At 36.5% G+C, this 20,153-nt stretch overlaps 1 protein-coding gene across 14 annotated transcripts in view; it reads left to right on the top strand.

Moving 5' to 3' along the window:
• Positions 1 to 19,358, top strand: part of RIC1 (RIC1 partner of RAB6A GEF complex) — a 51,437-nt gene extending 32,079 nt beyond the window's left edge. For 9 of the 14 annotated variants that reach the window (XM_075138040.1, XM_075138036.1, XM_075138035.1 and 6 more), the window contains 18 exons: positions 930 to 1,074; positions 1,584 to 1,632; positions 2,759 to 2,911; positions 3,289 to 3,492; positions 4,958 to 4,996; positions 5,265 to 5,375; positions 5,959 to 6,048; positions 6,624 to 6,784; positions 7,791 to 7,929; positions 9,835 to 9,951; positions 10,859 to 11,587; positions 11,910 to 12,068; positions 12,177 to 12,310; positions 13,396 to 13,682; positions 14,473 to 14,667; positions 16,557 to 16,746; positions 16,887 to 17,075; positions 17,465 to 19,358. In XM_075138040.1, coding sequence (XP_074994141.1) covers positions 930 to 1,074; positions 1,584 to 1,632; positions 2,759 to 2,911; positions 3,289 to 3,492; positions 4,958 to 4,996; positions 5,265 to 5,375; positions 5,959 to 6,048; positions 6,624 to 6,784; positions 7,791 to 7,929; positions 9,835 to 9,951; positions 10,859 to 11,587; positions 11,910 to 12,068; positions 12,177 to 12,310; positions 13,396 to 13,682; positions 14,473 to 14,667; positions 16,557 to 16,746; positions 16,887 to 17,075; positions 17,465 to 17,750 — 3,377 coding nt within the window. In that variant the 3' untranslated portion in view covers positions 17,751 to 19,358. Of the gene's footprint in view, positions 1 to 929; positions 1,075 to 1,583; positions 1,633 to 2,758; positions 2,912 to 3,288; positions 3,493 to 4,957; positions 4,997 to 5,264; positions 5,376 to 5,958; positions 6,049 to 6,623; positions 6,785 to 7,790; positions 7,930 to 9,834; positions 9,952 to 10,858; positions 11,588 to 11,909; positions 12,069 to 12,176; positions 12,311 to 13,395; positions 13,683 to 14,472; positions 14,668 to 15,301; positions 15,576 to 16,531; positions 16,747 to 16,886; positions 17,076 to 17,464 lie in introns of those variants that run through there. The other 5 variants (XR_012671055.1, XM_075138034.1, XM_075138038.1 and 2 more) reach the window with 5 other exon arrangements.
• The last annotated feature ends 795 nt before the right edge of the window (positions 19,359 to 20,153 follow it).

The following is a 20,153-nucleotide window of genomic DNA, read 5'->3' as shown; positions in this document are numbered from 1 at the left end:
TATTTTTATCCTTGGCTAGTTAAACAACTATTTGTTGTTTGCGCTATCACTGATGGGATTAATATTTATTCTTGCATGTTTGTGGTAATTTACTCTTGCGCATTTGTTCTTTTAGCTGTTTGCTTTTAAGTGACACTTGAATGTATTTCATAAGTGAGGGTCTGGGGGTGGGTTTTTTTTTTTTTTTACTAAATTTGAATTAGCAGTTTACAGATCGTGATGCTTCTGGTTGTTCCTTTTTAAATGCTGCAGATCTTAGTAGTTCCCACATGTAGTCTTGAGATTACTTTTCCATTACTCACCTGAGAAAATGAGACATTATTGTCAAAACTGATAATGAATATAACAGAGGTGTGAATTAACTTGAAACAACTGACATGTAGGGTAGAGAAAAAAATTGAATAATCCAGCACCCTGCCTGAACTGCAGTGAACAAAAACTCAGTGGAATTTTTCATGTAGTAGTGATGAGTATTGCGGGCTTGAGAGTGAGAAACATATAGAGTGGGTAAATTGCGTCCTCACCTGTGTGCCTATTAGATTTCAACAAAAAACCCAAATCTGTAAATAACAGAGTTTTAAAGTTGTGCAAAGTGCCAAATGAAGAAGTTTCAAGGGTAAGTATAAAATCTTCTTTGTCCTAAAAATCATTTTACCAGAATTGCAGTTATGTCATAGCACAGTGTATTTCTGGCCTATTTTCATGTATTCTTAGTTTCCTATGAAACCAAACGTGTATTGGAAAGAAAACATGAATTCTTCATTTGCTGCTTGTTCATTTTGAGATGGTCAGTTTGATGAATGCATCAAAGAAGTTAATTGAAAAATCAAATATTTGTTTCTGTATATTTTTGTTTCTACTCTTATGGTGAAAGCAGTTGAAGCACATTTGATGTTTTTCACATGGTATTTTATTGTCTGTTTTTAAAGATATTTGGAATAAAACAGGACCTGTTAAACTAATCAGATGGTCACCTGATAGCTGTGTTGTGATGGTGACCTGGGAGTGTGGAGGCTTGTCCTTATGGAGTGTTTTTGGTGCTCAGCTTATCTGTACTTTAGGAGGTGATTTTGCGTGAGTATCTTTAATGAAATTGTGAAATCTTTTATTAGAAACCTTTGTTTTTCTAATTAAAAGCATTTAATTAGAAACTAATTCACTGAATTGGCTTTTAAAATCTTTTTCCATTGCAATTCCTTAGATATTGGAATCACTGACTAATATTTAGTAGGGGGTCATCTGAATGTAAATGAAAATGTATTATTTTCTTTTTATAGTGGTCTTTTTGGCCATAAAATCAAATTACCTTAAAGGCAGGCTTTAGCAGGCAAATATTAAAATTCCCTCAGTGCCAGTATATATTTGCTGAAAATGTGCTAACATCCAGAAATCACAATTCTAACAGTTTATGCTAGACATCTGACAATTGCATTGACTTTTATGCAGTGTCATGGATCAAACAGGCTTTATAGTTTGAGGTAAGGTTCAATATAGAATTGTATGACAACAAAAAGATAGGAAGATAATTTCTTATTTTGATGAAGTTATTGCCAAACTCAAATTTCTTCTGTTCTGTTTTTAAGGTATCAGTCTGATGGTGCCAAAAAGGACCCTCTAAAGATCAGTTCTATGGTAAGTATGAATGTAAAAATACTGTAATAGGATGGCTGTTAATTTTTTAAATTACTTTTAGTAAAAGAGATTTTCAGAAAATCAAACTGGCTTTCTTTAGTTTTATTACTTTTAAAGAGTAAGATATCTTTACTACACTTCCTAACACCAATGTACTGAAGGAAGAGGGAAAACGGGACAGCTGCTGATTTTTTTTTTTTTTTTTTAAATGTATATGCCTGATCATGAAGTGTGCATGACATGCCTTTTCTTGGCTTGTCTTTTAGTATTAAGAATGAACACTTTCGGTTTTCCTTAATCTCTTTTTTTTTTTTTTTTAATCTGGTGCTGTATTTCAGAGTACAATGAGACACAGAACAATACTAATTGTAAACTTACTTCCCTAAAATGACTAGCTACCTTTGGCTGTTGAAGTAGCTTAACTCAGAATATGAATTCAAGAGAAACTTAACTGCTGTTGTTTCAAGACAAACTAATTAACATGAAATCCTGCTAGTCTGTCAAATCAGTAGATTGATAAACATCAAACACAATCTTCAGGGCCTCTTTTACAAACCATGACGAATTTTGTACAATACTTCTAAAACATTTGATTTTATTTATGTATAGCCTAGTTGCTATGAAGGTTGACAATTTTAAACATGCATCCCAAGTGGATGTACATATTTGCAAGGACAGTACAATGTACCTTTTTAAAACCCCCCAGGATTGAAATTCTGATACCACTGAATTTAATGAACAACAACCAATGTAATTTTGGGGATCAGGATTTTTTCATACCTGATTCTGTCTGTGGATTTTTTTCTGGTTGCTTTAAGCTGCAAAATAAACAGTCTTCATTACTTATGTGGATGTCTTGCATAGTTACTTTTCATTTAATCAACATCTTTTACATAAAAAAAAGGAAAGAATTTAAGCTAGATTCCTACTGTTCCTTGTGGATTTTACTGCTGTAGGTTACTTATGATTCCTATGATGATACATTTTAGAACACCGAACTGTTTGGTTTTTTACCAGGCTCATGTCTATCGTAAGATCAGTTAGAGTAAGTTTCTGTAGTTCTTGTTTTCTGAGAATATGTAGTGTTGGATTTGGGTTTTTAGCATTGTTATTCTTTTGTATTCAGACCTGGGGATCAGAAGGGTATCATCTGTGGGTTATTGATGGGAATTCTTCTTCAAACATGAAGCCTGAAAGAGATGCAAATAACGAAGCTCACCAATTTGGTATTCTGCAGTTTCATTTCATCAAGAGTGCACTCACTGTTAATCCTTGTATGGTAAGTTTGTTGTTGATAAATACACCCTTATCTTTGAGCATATTTCCATTTTTTAGATTCATAGTAGATTTTGCAGGTGACCTTTAAGTTATTCTCTTAACAGGTTTTAAGTCTGTTTCACAGCCATTAGACTAGTCTTCCTTTTTTGTCATAGAGCCTTTAAAATGGTATTTTGAACATACTCCTGTGCAATACTGTAACATAAAACCTACTAATACATAGTGATAAAAAACCTGAGAACTGCCTTAATGCTTATTTTTCGTATTGTTTACGTAGAACCTGTTAATATATTGATCACATGTTTTCCGTTGTTTTCTGTACATGGAGTTCAAGGTTGCTTTTGGTTTTTTTGTTGTTTTGTTTTGTTTTTACTGTAGAGTAACCAGGAACAAGTCCTCCTTCAAGGAGAAGATCGCTTGTATTTGAACTGTGGAGATGCAACACAGGCTCAGAGTCCCAGAAATACTTCAGCGCACTCTGAACATAAGCCTACCAGGGAAAGAGGCCCATTTTCAGATGGCAGTTTAGATTCTCAGGGTTTAAGCACTTTACTAGGACACAGACATTGGCATGTTGTACAGGTAATTGTTGCTGGTTGCCCATATGTGCTCTGTGCTTGTGAGAGCTTATAGGACTCGAATTTGCAGCTGATCTCATCACTCTCTGCCGTACCCTTTTCCTCTAGTATGAGATCATTGCCTTTTTATTGCCTCTTGGGTTTCCCCTGGTACAGCTTTTTCTTATTGCCAAATGGTAAAGGAATGTTGGCCATCTCAGCCTTGTGGCTATGAGTTTGCATCCTAGCCAATAAAAAAATCTAAATGTCTTTTTGACTTCAGGAAGGAGTAGTTAAATTACTTTCCTATGCTTTGAAAGGGAGAATAAGCACAACATGCAAGAAATCCTTTAGGGATTTGTTCTCTTGTTTATGCAAATTGCTTTAAGCATATTCAACTGATGAATACAGCCTTTGGACTTTGGCTGTATTTTCAAGCAGTCTTAGATAGCATCTATTTAAGCATGTAATTAAAACTTCACAATATCAAGCTTGCGAACAAGTTATTTCCAGGGATAGTAATGGGACAGATTCTATTTTCTCTGTTATAGAGGAAAAATTAAATAACTTTTAATCTGTAATTCTAGTGTGTGTTCTGTCACGCTTGAATTGGTAAATGTTTTTCTAAATGAAGTTTTTAAAAGGTCCTCAAGATTTTGTTTTTCACATAGTACACAAATCGGTGTTATTAAACAGTCTGTGACTCTAGGCATGTATGTTGGGTTCTAGATACTATTGAATTTCCACTTTAGCTGGCCAGGTAGCTCTTCCGTCTTCTGAAACTGGAAGTGTGGGGGGAAGTCCTCATTCTGTGTAGGAGTAAAACTAACAAAATTGGAATTACTGTGGCGAACAACATACCCATGTTGTTCATGGGTATGTACAACATACCATGTTGTACCAGCCAGTGGCTGGGTAATGAGAGCACTTACCTGCCTTGTATTGGACCAAGGACTGGAGTTTGAACCTGGATTTGTATCATCCCATGTGACGTGAAGAATCCAGGATCAAGATTTAATTTGACATATCCCAGTCAAGTGCTCTCATAACAAAGCTTTTGGATGTGCTGGTGTGTATTTCTGGTGGGATTAGAAATTTCATCCCAACGCTGAAGGTCCCTCCTGAATGCTGTGTTTATCAAAATTTGTATGTTCCCAAGAAAGGGTCTGATGGAGGAGAAGTACCTAGGGGGAGAAGAGCAAATTTTGACTATTAATCTGTAATACAGTATTAGCTCTTTTATGTTGTTAATGCATTTCTATATTTCTTGTATTAAAAACAGGCTAACATTTAGGCTTCAGTAACTTTCTTGGGGGCAGGAAAAGTAATTGTATTTAAAAAAGAAATCCCAACATTAAAAACCTTTAAGCCAGTATTTTGGCAAAACATGGACATTGTACAAATTCCTTTAGAACTTTATAATTAATCACTACTTTAATGGTACTTGGTATAGTTACGTGGTTTTGGTTTTCTCTTTTTTTTTTTTTTAGATTCATAGTACGTATCTAGAGAGCAACTGGCCTATAAGGGTGAGTTATTTTAGGAATATGTTCTTGCTTCTTTAAAAGTATTGGGTTTTTATAACTGTCCTTTAGGGTTGGATGAGCTCTGGAAGATGAAATCATTGTTTTAAATTACAGAAAGAAGAATATGTATCGGGCAGTAAAGTAGAAAACATGAAGATACTGTACAAGATTTGACTCTGACATTATAATGCCTTGTAGTCATGTACTTGGATAGAATATATCATTTAAATAAGTTCCCTCCTGAGGTTCTGGATTTTTTCTCTTTGAACAGTTTTCAGCTATTGACAAGCTTGGACAGAATGTAGCTGTTGTTGGCAAGTTTGGTTTTGCACATTATTCTTTACTCACCAAAAAATGGAAGCTGTTTGGAAACATTACCCAGGTGAGAGGTTATGGTACTTTATTCAGGTGTACCGGGGAGGTTGTATTTGTTGGAATGTGACTCTTGGAGAAAATTAAAAATATCTTTTTCAAATAAACAACCTGTAGACACACTTGGGATGTTTTTGCACATGTTTTTCATAAAATGGCTGAAATACTTATCTTGTTGCTTTGGCACAATAATTTGTGTCTGATTATTAAAAGGTTTCCAAATCTGAGTGTGTATAGTCAGACACTTAGTCCCATGTGTCTTATCTGAGAGTTTGTGTGAGACGTAGCTTTGGATACCAAGCTTGTTAATTCTGGCAGAAGCAGAAAGCTAATTTGAGAGAGTTCAGGGATGCCAGTAGCATAAGGAACTGTGGAGTTGTGTTTTGTAAGATGTTTGTCCTTCACATATTATTCTTTAATACTTTGGGTTTTTCTAAACAGCAAACACTCATATACATAGATTTTCTTGCCACTATCAGTAAAGCTTATAGAGATCATGTATGGTTTTCAGAAATTACCCATAGAATGTACATGTGTGTGTATATAAGTATATAAAGATAGATACATGTCATTTGCTGCTTTTTTCTTTTCAGGAGCAAAATATGATGGTAACAGGTGGCTTAGCGTGGTGGAATGACTTCATTGTTCTTGCATGTTATAATTTAAATGATCATCAGGAAGAGGTGAGGTATTTTTCTTAAAAGTAAATAAATAATTTTTAAAATATCTGATCTGTTCTACAGTAGTGTTCTACAGTTGTTACATAGATGGATTTTGATCATGTTTAGAAATTTATTAGTATGTAAGTAATTCTTTGCAGAAAAGTTTATTATTCGTATTAATAACTATTTTTTGCTGACTACCATGAATCTACTCATTGTTCTGAAAACTTTGTGACATTTTTACATGTTAGCATGAAGCCTGTTTTGAGGTATCTAGTATTTTGGGAGGTTTTAAATTAGATGGGCAGAAGAGCTTTACTTACTCTTTGCTTTTTAAAACTAATGCATAGAACTCCTTCCTTATGTTTGTTGTTCAGTACTTCAGACTTGGCTGTACTGTTCTTTAATCACTTTGGATGCAATACTGTTATGCAATGGATAAAACATTTGATAAAACAAAAGCCCAGTAATGTGTCTTGCTAGAAATCCTTGACAGCCATTCCACAAAAAAGAACATAATTGAACATGGAATTACTATTAGTTTGTTGGTAAACAGAACCTGTGTTCAAACTACTAACTACCCCTTTTCCTTGTAGCTGAGAATCTACCTGCGAACATCTAATCTTGACAATGCATTTGCACACATCACCAAAGTGCAAGCAGACACGTTACTACTGAGTGTCTTCCGGGACATTGTAATATTGTTCAGAGCAGATTGTTCCATTTGCCTTTACAGTATTGAGAGAAGGCCTGAAGGGTGAGCATCAGTATTTAAATGCTTTTGCGGTAATGTAATTGTAAATCTGTTCTCAATCTGAGTAAATTCTTACGATAATATAAAGTTGTTTGATAACTTGTGGAATCACATTTTTAAAATACAGAGGGGTGAGTGTTATCTGTATGCACCAAGTGATACTTCATGAGCATTGTCACTTGCATGAATGCAGATATGCACATTAGGTGTGGAGGTAGCGACTGAGATATGTGCATTTCCAGCTGTCTGTACAAACATGTTCTAGCGGATAGGAACTTGAAAAATGAATGTACATAGAAGAAAAAGGTACTAAAAGGCACCCACATATTTGAATAATTTTAATAAAAATGTTTCTGACATTAGAAGTAGGAATTGGTGAGGGTGGTGGTGGAGTAGCAAAGAAGAAGAGAGAAAAACTTTGGTCTGTGGTGTGGTTGTGGGGAGCTATTTTGGTGCAAAAGAAGTAGCAACGTACGAGCCAGATACTTTCAGACAGTTAAGATTAGTGAACCTAAGGAGGAGATAAAGATTCCCAGATAGTTTTTTGGAGCGCCTAATTAGGTGATTCTTCTTACAGTTATGACATCTTGGTTTCAGCAAGAAGGGACTTTTTTTTTTTTTTAGCAGAAAGCAAGCTGTTGATCCACTTTAGAGGAAAATATTTTCAATGCTTTTCAAAGAAAACTCCAACAAAATCCAAACCCTGGAATTGTCTTATTGAAGGGTGAATAGAGTCTTATTCTGAAGTATCTGATGTTGTCTTCTATCCACTCATAGCTGTATTCCCCAAAACTATCAAGATAAAGTAGCCCAGCTTAGGTTTATTTGGTAACTTTATGTAGAGTAGATGGGCCTGTGAGATTCTTAGTTAAAGGAAGGTCATTTTTGTCTGTAGAGTAAACTGTTTGCTGAGATTAAGTTGCTTATTTTCATTAGGTTTACTTCAAGATATTAATTTTATGTTAAGTACTATTTTAAAATTGCTAAACGTAGTCATCTTTCCTTTCAGTCTTAACCCTACTGCCAGTATCCAAGTTCTTCAAGAAGTGTCCATGTCTCGGTACATTCCTCATCCTTTTCTTGTAGTGTCTGTTACATTGACATCGGTGAGGACAGAGACTGGCATCACCTTGAAGATGCCTCAGCAGGTAACAGGTCTATAGTGCTCAAAATTTAAAAGAATCGGTGCCTGGATTTGTTAGCTTAGTCTTCAAAGGTTACCAGGCTGATAAATGAATCGTAAACCAGAGGTGGTTCTATGTGGTAAAATCCAGAACGTGTTTTTTCTGGTGCTTGTTATGTAGACATTTTATCTGTGAATTGGGGGTGGGATGTGGTGGAAATAAAATCCAAACTCTTCTATTTTGTATCTTCTCTTGTCATCTTGTAAAGTTTGGGGCCAAATCTTGGAGGACAAATTAAACTTAACTATGTCAAGGGTATGTTTCTGTATCGCATATTAAAAGTTGAACACCAGAGCATTCCATGGCATTAGGAAGTGCCTTTCTTGCAGCAACAGATCCATTACTCAAAGAATAAACAGGAAAAAGGAAAAGACGGCATATGACCCTAGTTACAAATTACTTCTAGTCAATTTCCTACTACACTAAAATAAAGTAAGATAATCTCTCCCACTAGTTATGTCAGGAGATAGGCCAACAGCCAAACAATGACTAAGGAGTGAAGGTGAAGCCCTGTCTTAACCCCAGGAAATGATTCAGGCCACTGAAGGCACAGTGCAAAGAGAACTTGGATTTTTGTGGTCTGTGATGTAAACAAATTAAGCTTTAACTATTTGAGTAGCTGCAGTATGAAGCCTATTTTCTCATCAGAGCAGCTACCTTAAGATAGTTTGGAAGTTGCATTGTCTGTGAGGCAGGCCTGCAGACATATGAAGGTGCGTATTTTTCTCCACATAACAAAGCCACTGGCAGATATGAAAGTAACGGCACAGATGTAAAATCTGAATGTTTCCTGTTGGTTCCTTCAGTTCATTTTAATTAGTGTCCCACAATGCTGAACATGTGTCCTGAGACTTTGATACGATCTTAGATGAGGGCATAAAAGGCAACATGCTTGGTTTTCTAGTCCATCTTGCTGTGATACGGTGACTTTATTCCGGAACTATGGTGACCTATGATGTTTCCTAATTTTGACAAAAAGCTACTGAAACTTTTTAGAGCACTAGTGATATTTTAAACTTAGCTTCAGACTGAACAAATATTACCCTTTTCTTTCTAACTAAGAGCCCATATCTTCAAACTTTGTCAATCCTCCTGATCAAAAGAAAAGTATTAACGTTAGCACTGGATATGACACTGCATTGTAGATAAAGCAATGTGTCTGACTTAGCAGAATGTGTCGGCCTTTTCAGTGTTCTTACCTATTAGTGACCTTAACCCCTGATGCTGCAAATTTACCATACAGGCCCTCTACCCATGTATTTTAAAACTAAACTTCATGCACAGCATGGAATTAGCTCCAGTGACTTAGTTTTAAAATTAACATGAAAGAGTTCTGAAATAAATCTTAGAAAGAATACTTTGCTTTCTTGATATACCTAACTAGAAAGATTTTTCTCCAACTGCAGCGCTTCTAAAAGTTCAAGAACAAGTGTGGCTAAACTCGTTTTGGCTCAGCTCTTTTTGGCTTGTCTATCAGTGTTAATCTTTGCAGTCAGATACTGGCAATCATATAGTGGTGATACTGATAAGAATACAGAGCTTTATTTTTCTTAAAATACTGGTGGCTTGTCCATGCCAAGAGGCATAGTTGGAAAAAGCCCATATCAAATAAAACTTGGAATGAGTCTAGTGAACAAGAAACCTTCCAGTATTTACTTCTTTGCACAAGAACTACATAAATGAATCTATCTGTAGGTACTTAGTTCTGCTTGATTTTTCTGAGTCCTTCTGCACTGGATTTGGTTGTTAGTCATCTCTGTATGGCAATGCAGTTAATTTACTTTTTATTCTGGGTTTGTATTGTGGTTATGGGTAAAATGATGCATTCAAAAAGCTTAAATAATTTGCATAATACTTTTTTATCCCTAGGCTTGTGAGGCTGAAAGTATTATGCTAAACTTAGCAGGACAACTCATCATGTTGCAAAGGGATCGATCTGGACCCCAGATACGAGATAAGGATAGTAATCCTAATCAAAGGAAGCATGTGAGTAAATATTTGTGGAATATTGTATATGGCTTCAAAGATGTTGTCAGTGACTGAAGAAGTTGTGGAAGGGAGTGGTCCAGGCATAAAGAAAAGAGGTCTATAATGCAAGGCAGTGTCTACACTTACAGGCTGAATTGTTAGCTGGAAGTAAATCACTGCTCCCATGATTTTTTTTTTTTCTCTAAGAATCTGTGAAACGTTACTACTTAATTGTGTGAACGTCTAACTAAAGTATTTACTACATGTGTTTGCTACTTGTATTGCAGTGAAAGATATGAGTTTTAAGCATAAAGGTCCTGTGCAAAGTTTAATATGCACTAATGACAGAAAATCTCCAGTCTATCTAAAACTGTTCTGTATGTTTATAGAACATAATCATTTTTTGCATAGTATGTTTACAAAGTTCCTAAAAACAACAATAACAGAAATCAGTGACTGAACTTTTCAATTTTTCTGTGCTGATGAAAAACACTTCTACATGAAACAATCACTTTGGGAGAGTGAAACCTGAAAAGTTTAGATGAAGAGTTGTTTGCAGCTCAATCAAACACTAGCAAATTTGGTGTTTGTAGTAATTTTGTCAGTTCTAGATTGGACTCTTGAAGAAGCAGAGAGCAGGTTTTTATTTTCCTCCCTTACTGTCACCCCTCTGGCTTCCTGACTAAGTATAAGAAGGTTAAAAAAATGAAAGAAATATCTTTTTAGTTAAGGTAAGTAATGAGTGTTGTTTTCCCAGGTGCTAGAGTGCAGTTAAGGGATAAGCAGATTTGTTTCTTCTTTGTTAGAAGAATAACATGTTTGAAGAAAGTAGTTCTTATCTGAAAAAAGAGTTCTTGTGAAGAGGGTGAAAAAGGAAAAAAAAGGAATAATTAATTCTGATTTTTTTTTTCTTTTTTTTAAATAGCTGCCTTTTTGTGCTCCAGTTGTCCTAGCCCAGTCTGTTGAAAATGTATGGACTACTTGCAGGATCAACAAACAGAAACGCCACTTATTGGAGGCTCTGTGGCTCAGCTCTGGTGGGGCAGGTATGAAAGTCTGGCTTCCCCTGTTTCCCAGAGATCATCGAAAACCGCATTCCTTTCTGTCAAGACGGATCATGCTGCCTTTCCACATCAATATATACCCATTGGCTGTTTTGTTTGAAGATGCCTTGGTTCTTGGTGCTGTTAATGACACTGTGCTCTATGACTGTTTATACACTCAAACCAGTGCTAGAGAACACTTAGAGGTTCTCTTTCCTTTCTCCATTGTTGAGAGAACCTCTCAGATCTACCTCCATCACATTTTACGCCAGCTCTTGGTTAGGAACCTCGGTGAACAAGCCTTGCTTTTGGCCCATTCCTGTGCCACATTACCATACTTTCCTCACGTACTAGAACTGATGCTTCATGAAGTGCTGGAAGAAGAAGCTACCTCGCGGGAACCCATTCCCGACCCTCTGCTTCCCACTGTGGCGAAGTTCATTACAGAGTTCCCCCTCTTCCTGCAGACAGTTGTTCATTGTGCTAGGAAGACAGAATATGCCCTGTGGAATTACCTTTTTGCTGCTGTTGGAAACCCGAAGGACTTATTTGAAGAGTGCTTAATGGCCCAGGACTTGGACACAGCTGCCTCTTACCTTATTATCCTACAGGTAATAGTACCTCATATATTGCAAGAGAGGTGATATTTACGAATGTTGTAGTATTTAAAAAATATTGTCATACCAAAGTTATGTATGTTAAACAAATTTTTAATTTAACAGTTTTCTGTTGAGATTATGTCCAGTTATGAAGGGGGGGAATATCATGCAATGTAAGTAGTTATTTTACTGTTATAAAAAGGAAAATAATGGCATGAAATTTGCGTCTTCTAATCTCTGGTATACTTGAACGTGACATGATGTGGCTTGACTTAATAGGACTTTTGTTGCTCGATGGCAAAAAAATGACTTAATTATGCTTTGTTACTTGCAGAATATGGAAGTTCCAGCAGTTAGCAGACAACATGCTACTCTTTTATTTAATACTGCCTTAGAGCAGGGAAAGTGGGATCTTTGTCGTCATATGATCAGATTTCTTAAAGCCATTGGCTCTGGAGAAACAGAGACACCTCCAGCTACACCAACAACTCAGGTTTGTGATGAAAATAGTAAATACTGCATCAAACCTTGTATGATTAATCTTGCTGTTATACAGCATGTTTGCTCCTTTGATTGTATGTTTGGGTTTTCTTGGTTTTAGGAACCTAGTTCAAGTAGTGGCTTTGAGTTCTTCAGACACCGCAGCATTAGTTTATCCCAATCAGCAGAGAATCTCCATAGCAAATTTAACTTGACGAAAACACTGAGTATGCCCTCTGGCCCATCTGGAAAAAGGTAATTGGTAGTAATGTCGTCTTCTTCCCCACTTTGTTAGGTACCGTACTAACTCTCTTACCTAATTTAAGTTATAGAAGTACATTATATGATAGAGTTAGATTTGTCATAGTCTCCCTCCACATCCTTCTGCATTTTTCTTTTCCTGACTGCTGTAATGTCTGTGCCTCACTCTTACGTTCTTGGGAGAATATATTCTCACACGTGTGAATGTGCGTGTGCGTGTGTGTGTGTTTGTATGTATATATACACAGGCACACCTACCTGGATATTGCTGACCAAAAGCCTCTGAATGCACTGGATGCATATGTAGTAATTTAAATAGCTAGTGAGACCGCATGCCTTTTATTTGAAGAATCTGTTTTGCTGAAAGACAGGTCTTGAACAGCTCACATTATGGCAGCATCATACTATAAATTGCACTGTGGTACTGTGCACATCTTGATCTAACAGTGTGTTGCCAAGCCATAAATAGAGGCTTTTACACCTTGGGGTGAATCCCTCTTAAACTGCTGTATACAGAATTGATATTGATCGGTATTAATGTTGAGAAGTAGCACTGAGCTGGGATTCATTATTATCTTGGTGTTGGCTTTTTTCCCCATATAATCTTAGTACAAATTCAAATGCTTTTATTTAGTAATTTTCCATAGAGAGTACTATTTTAAGAGTTTTGATAGGAAGGGTCCTAGACTAATACTTTATTTGTTCTCTAAACTTGTTTCTCAGAAGTCAGAAGTCTTTGCAATGGCATCTGCCTTTTCTCTCTCCTCCTTTACTTTTTTCCTGCATTGCTAATAGTTTAATACTCTGTGGACACTGCTGCTGTTGTAACTTCCTTCCCTTATTTCACTTACCTGTTAAGGCAGTGGGATCTTTTAGAGAACATAAATAGAAAGGAATGGTGGAAACTGCTTTTGTTGGTATGTAGGAAGCTCTCACTACTACTCTGGTAACTCGATGTACTGTGGTTGTGGCCAACAGCAGTTGGCAGGTTGTGTTTTTTTTGGCAATTTTATTTCTATTTATCTTTAAAAAGACAGTTTTATCAGTCTTACTGTCACTGTTCTCTGCTCTGTCTATAGGTGGAGTAAAGACAGTGACTGTGCCGAGAACATGTACATTGACATGATGCTCTGGCGGCATGCTCGGCGTCTGCTGGAAGAAATCAAGCTGAAAGACCTTGGCTGCTTTGCGGCACAGTTAGGCTTTGAGCTGATAGGCTGGCTGTGCAAGGAGCGAGCCAGAGCTGCCCGCGTGGAGGATTTTGTGTTTGCTTTGAAAAAGCTACACAAGGATTTCCTCTGGCCATTTCCAGTCATACCAGCTTCGTCCATTAATTCACCTTTCAAGAATGGAAAGTACAAGACAGGTGCTGTAACATTTGGACTAGGTTTCCCTCCTGCAGTCCCATACCCATCAGTGTGAATCTGTCCTTCCTCAGTTCAGGCAAGCAAAGAACAGGCTGAGGCTTCCCACCTCCACAGCTTTCTCACACGGGGTGTGTTTTTTGAAGGGATTCTCTTTAGCACAGACAGCATCTCTTCTGTAGTCAGATTACACTGCTGTTTCTGTTGAGGTTTCTTCCTTTCTCAGGTGCACTGAACTGGATATCACTTGTGCAGATGTTGAGTTCAACGTGGATTTGCTCTTTGATGTGAATTCTGCTACTGAAAATTACTAAAATCAACATTCTTATATAGTCTTTAGATGAGGTTTTGATTAACTCTTTTATATTTAAAAAAGTAATGTTCCTAATATTTGAAATTTGCTTTATGTTAAAGGGTAAGAATTTTGAGGATTTGCTGTAAACCTCCTTTGTATTATTAATCTCTCAGTTCGCTAGTTTATCATCTTAGGGCAAAGTTGATACTAGCTGCCAAGTCGTCCTCTTTTTGGTAGTAGCAGCACCATTGTTTAGTTCCATTGATGCTAACACTTTATCAGCTGGTATTTCTTTTATGCCAGTGCTGACATAAAAGGCTGATCAGAAATTCTTGCAATACCTAAACTTGCTGCATTCCCTTGCTTTTGGTGATCCCTCGGCAAACTAATTGAATATTGACTTACAGGTTTCAGCTTACTGAAATGCCTGGAGACAACTTTCCAAATTTCCTTTTTGATGGTTACATGACTTTTCTTTGGTGGGTTCTTTTTTTTAGCAGTCGGGGAGCAGCTGCTAAAATCTCAGTCTGCAGACACCTTTGTAAACATGGAAATGGACACCGGGGTTTCAAACACACCTCGGAGTCGCAGCTGGCTTGGCACTATCAGCTCCTCTCAGAGAGAGATTGACACAGTTTCATCCCATGGACCACACATGCAAGATGCATTCCTTTCTCCTTTGCTAAGTAAAGGTTAGTCACTCTTCCTTCTGTCTGCTCTGTTGGAAAAATGCACCTGGAAGTACGCACTTATATTTTGATATTTGCATGCCATTGCTGTACTGTTGCTTCTCAACTGCTGATAACCATAATTCAGAAAAAAAGAAAAGAGGACTTGTTGAAAAGTGAACTGAAATTTTTACAACAGAAAGATAATGCCCATGTCATACATCTTTAAGTACTTGAAGCAGAATATTAAATTGATACTTGCTGAAGTTCCTGTCTGTGGTAGTAACTTGGAATTTAGTATTTTTACAGTCTGGCTGGGAAGAGCGTTCTGAGTTTTTTACCTTTGTCTCTTGCACACCTTGGCCTCTTGCACAGGTTGGCACTGTTCTAATGCATGGACTTTGTGCTTTTGGATTTCTTTAGGAAGATATTAGAAACACTCTTTATTGAAGAAGTTGAGGAAATTACAGTCCCATATAGTTTTTTTTTTTCCCTATGGCTTTGTTTAAATCGCCTTTTTAAAAGCTTGAAGTTATGATCAGCTTAGGAAAATACAAAGGGGAATTTTATTCTCTGTGCATCTTTTCTGAGCACAGTTAGAGATAGGAAATGTTTGTCTGACCATTATTATCTTTTTTTACTCCTTCTTGTCCTCAAGCATAGAGCAACGTTTTCAACAGTGTCTATGTCATGTGATTTCCACGTCAGGGGAAAGACCTAAGTACCTACGTGTGAACTACAATCTCCCCAAGACGCTAGGGCCTCCTGTGAGAGTCAGAGCACTTGGAGTGGCTATTTAACAAGTTGATGGGCTTTAAAAAACGAAGAAAGTGTGAGGTTCTCTCCCACTGCTTGGGCATTGCCTCATTCTATTTTCACTCCCGTTTCTCTTGTTTATTACTTCTGGAGACTGCAAGAATCCATTAGGTTTAAGTAAGTTTGTTATGGAACTCTCCAAAAAAAGCATAATTTAAATGGGGAAAATTTATTTCTTTTTTCATTGCACTATCTTGTACTGCTGCCTGCCACTACTGCTGTTTCTATAAACAAGTCTCTCATTCTTTTCTGAGCTGGATGAAGACCTTTGAGTTCAATGGACTTTGGTATGCATTTTGAAGGAGTTTATTTCTAAAGTGAAACTAAATTAATAGTCTTTAAAATGTTGTGAGCTGAGTTCTAATAATAATAATTTCACAAATAACTAATCCGGCAGTGGTATTCATGGGCAAGAAGCTAATAAAATAACTTTCTGACTTTCTAAACATTTTCCACAGAAAAGATGCATCTACTTTAATATGGAAACTGTTCTGGAGGGTGGGTGTCTTCCTGACTTACCACTATAATGGTTTTAGCTTTGCTGTTACTGTTTCTGTGAAAATTCTGTGGCCACATCTACTCTTCATGTTTGTATTAGAAACACTTTTTTCTTTTTGTAATTAGTGCAGGTAAATATTTATATTACCACATTTACATTCAGAATCGTCAGGGTTTTGTACAAAGAAAAGAACTGGCTATTGCACCTTCATTTTTAACAAAGTTAAAGGTTAAGAAAGCAGTATCTTTAGAAAGACTGCAACCCTTCCTACACACTTAATTCTAGAACGATAGCATGTAAGAGGCTGTCACTGTGCTTTTACAATGATTGCCAACACATCTTTAGGATCCCTTACTGATACTACTCTGCAGAATTATTTTTGATAGAAAAACTACTGCATTCCTGCAATAATAGTTCTACCATATAGCGTGACAAGAAGAATGCTGAAGTGGGATGGACAGTATGCCTGAAGTAACTTCTTAGCACTGTGGTACACAGCAAAGCATTACTGTGTAATTTGTCAATTTCTATAGGAAGTAGTTTGGAAATTCCGAGTCTTACTAAAGTAAGTAGTTTCTTTTTCCCTTATGTTTCTGAGTGTTTTTGATAGGAGACGAATGCAGCATTGGTTCAGCGACGGACCTGACTGAAACAAGTTCTATGGTGGATGGTGACTGGACCATGGTGGATGAAAACTTCTCCAGTCTAGGTTTAACTCAGTCAGAGCTTGAACATATCTCTCTAGAACTGGCTAGTAAAGGGCCGCACAAGTCACAGGTCCAGCTGCGGTAAGTAATGTAATCTTTGCATTTGAAACTTAAAATTACTAGTATGCAGCATTAGGAGAAAGAAACACTGGCTACAGAATCACACTGGGATTTTGTCTTCAGAGTGGAAAAAGAAATAAGTAGACTGTTTTTCCATATAGGTACTTGCTACATATCTTCATGGAGGCAGGATGTCTGGATTGGTGTATTATCATAGGCCTTATCCTCAGAGAATCTTCAGTAATCAACCAGGTTTTCAGTATAATGCAATCCTCTGATATTGATGGAGAAATCTGTCAGAATATCAAGAAGGGCCTATATGCTGTTGACAAATGGGCTTCTACAGATTGGTAAGTGTTATTTTCCACCTTCATTTTAATTCCAGTTGTAGATAATGAGTTACCTAAAAAATGACTTTGAGTTATCTCAGCCCTAGCTGAAACAATTATTTAAAAGCACTTTTGAAGAAAATTTCAGGACAGTCACTTAATACAGTTGTGATCAAACTGGAAAAAAACTCCAACAAACCAAACCCAAAACAACCAACCCCGCAACTTTTATTGTTTGGTTATGGTTGCCTTTTTCCCTCTATTTAAAAAAAAATAAAGAGTTTCTGTACAGGAAGGATTGTAGAAGATACTCATTTATATTAAACATATCCCAAGAAAAGCTGCTTTTCATATGACAGAAGTACTATTTTTTAATTCACTCATGGTGTTCTATATCATTATTTTCCTAGCCCTGGGTACAAGCCATTTCTAAATATCATCAAACCACAGATCCAGAAACTAAGTGAAATAGCAGAAGAGCAAGTACAGCCTGAAGCTTTTCAGCCAGTGAATCCTTCTAAGGTTACTGAACAAGCGAACCCCAGAGCTGAGGAAAGCAGGACGTCATCTAGCCATGGCACTAATCCTCAGAGTGATGCTGGCAACAACAATGCAAGCAGGCATGAAGAGGACAAGTCTAAGACAGAGGATGAGGATTCATTCCAAGAAGGCAGTTACGACTGTATTGTGTCTTAAACGGAAGATGATCAACTTCCCAAGCATCAGGTGTGAAAGGAAGCAAACCAGCTCTTAGACATGCTTCCATGTTTTGGATTTGAACTTTTTTTTTTCCTTTTTTTTTTTATTTCAATCTTTGAAATCGTTAGTGGGGATAACTAAGCAGCAGTTTCATCTAATAATTTCAAAAGGAGGCAAGATTTTTCTTTTTAATGCAATCTTCAGACTGCAGCTTTAGGTTTTGATACTTAATAGTGTTGAGAGACAGTGAATACATATGGAGACAGGTTCAGCTAATGTTCATGAGTACCTTTACATCAACACGTTCTGAAGAAACTACTTATCACTTGCTTGAGCTTAAAAGGGCAAAGAGGGGATTAAATTTAAAAACTGTTATCCTTTGCAGCTTGTCTGCCTAAGAAATGTCTGATCAATGCAGTTCAAATTGGTTTGATATTGGTATTTTGTATTAAAGGACTGTAAAATATATTGTATGTTTTTGTGAATACTCTTGTACAAATACTCAAGGTTGTACCATATTTGAAGGTACCAATGTGTATTGTGCATGTTTCTAGATTACTAGTAAAGTTAAAGCAGAGTTGCACTTCTTTCTGGATGGGGCATACTTTACTGACCTAACATTGATACAAGGTGGCTTACCTGTTTTTTACTGCCACTTACAGATCTTGTAGTTGGGTTTAAGGGATTGCTGAAGGTTATTTATTTCATTGTAAATTCTTTTCTGAAAAATGGATTTTTTTAAATGTAAATAATCATCATATACTCTTGCTATGGAAAATTAGTTTAACAGCTCATACTTAAACATTTTTCAAACATTTTATAATATGCATACTTGTAACTAAGACACATTTAACTTTTCATACAATGTTATGGAAAGCTGGCTGCAGAAGTCTGTTGCTTTGAGGTACTTATTTTTTCTAGCTGCTGTCCCTATGTAATAACTACCTGTAACAGTATTAATTTAGATATTAGCTTGTTTGTACTGTGCAATCTGAACAAAAATGCAACATTACTCATTTTATACAAAATAAACTAGTTTATTTTTTATAACATCACTTGATTACTGACATGGACCAAACTAGTCATCATGGGTAGTTACAGTCTCTGTTGCTTTTCTAGTGTAGTTACTTAAATGCACATCCATTTAAACTCTGAAAATTAAGAGTGTTCACAATTAAGTTGAAATAAATTGTGGTTTTATCATCTTTATTTCCTTTGTAGATAAGAGCAAGTGCTTTGAAATATACAAATATTAAACTGTTGCTTTAGAATGGCTTTACTAAGCCAATACAACCAGTACAAGTGCAATAATTGCGAGTATTACTTGGAAAGCTGGAGATTTTAGTGAAGGCAGCTTGAATTTCCATTTAAGAGTTGAAATTAATACTGAAGTGATAGGATAGAAATCCGGTTCAAGAGTCCCAGCATTAAGCTTAGTTTGCATTGTAGCTACTGGTTACAGATAATGCCTATCATACCTACAGGCCTGTTGTGATCTGACGTCAAAATCCATTATTGTTATAAGGGGATACTTAAAGCTTTTTTTATGATAAAAAAACTTGTTTAATCTATGTTAAAAGAAATAAAAACTGTGCTTCAAGTTAATATTTTTCTGTGGTTCTGTGGTAATGATGTAAGCCAAGCCCTTCCTGATCAGCTTTCTGCTGTTCAGGTTTTGGATCTGTACAAGTAAACACATACATTAACTGATATACTAACATTCTTAATATTAGTATCTTACTACTGTGCTACTGTAGTTTAGTAGTTTAAATCTTTTTAGTTGTGAAATTTTAGAAGTTTCTACTTCTTTAGTAGTAATTATCTCTATGCAAATCTTACGTGCTAATTTTGTATTTCAATTTCACCGCTGTTATACCTGTAATTAAAAGACAAATGTATTCAACTTTACTTGAAGTTACTCCTGTGGAAAATAACTATTTCTGACTTCAAGCCATCGACAGTAAATTACCAGAATTCAAGTAGATTGTCTCAGAGAAACAAAGCTGTCAAAGAAACTACCCAGTGAAGACTGTTTTAGTTTGCCACATCATACCCCTATGGCCTGTTTTCACAGGATGAAGGTATCGAGCTTCTAAGTTTAAAATTACCTTATTAGTGCATCTTAGAAGTTACATCCACCTATTGTTTTGAAAAGAGGTGTGTTGGGTTTAGGTGGCAAGGGTGTGGTAGCAAGGGGGGCTGCAGGGGTAGCCTTGGTGCCTAGAGCTCAGGAGCTGCCCCTGTGTCAGACACAGCTGGTTCCAACAGCTGAGCCCATTGGGTGCCTCCTCTCTCTGATAATATATTTAACAAGCAGTAATAAAAATGCTGTGCAGCAGCTGTGAGAGAGATGAGTGAGGGGAAAAAAGATGTGAGGAACAGTCCTGCAGCCAGCCCGGC

Source organism: Calonectris borealis, chromosome Z, assembly GCF_964195595.1.
Source record: "Calonectris borealis chromosome Z, bCalBor7.hap1.2, whole genome shotgun sequence".
Taxonomy (NCBI): Eukaryota; Metazoa; Chordata; class Aves; order Procellariiformes; family Procellariidae; genus Calonectris; species Calonectris borealis.
Note: the sequence above shows the minus strand (reverse complement) of the source record. Positions and strands in the feature narration are given on the sequence as shown.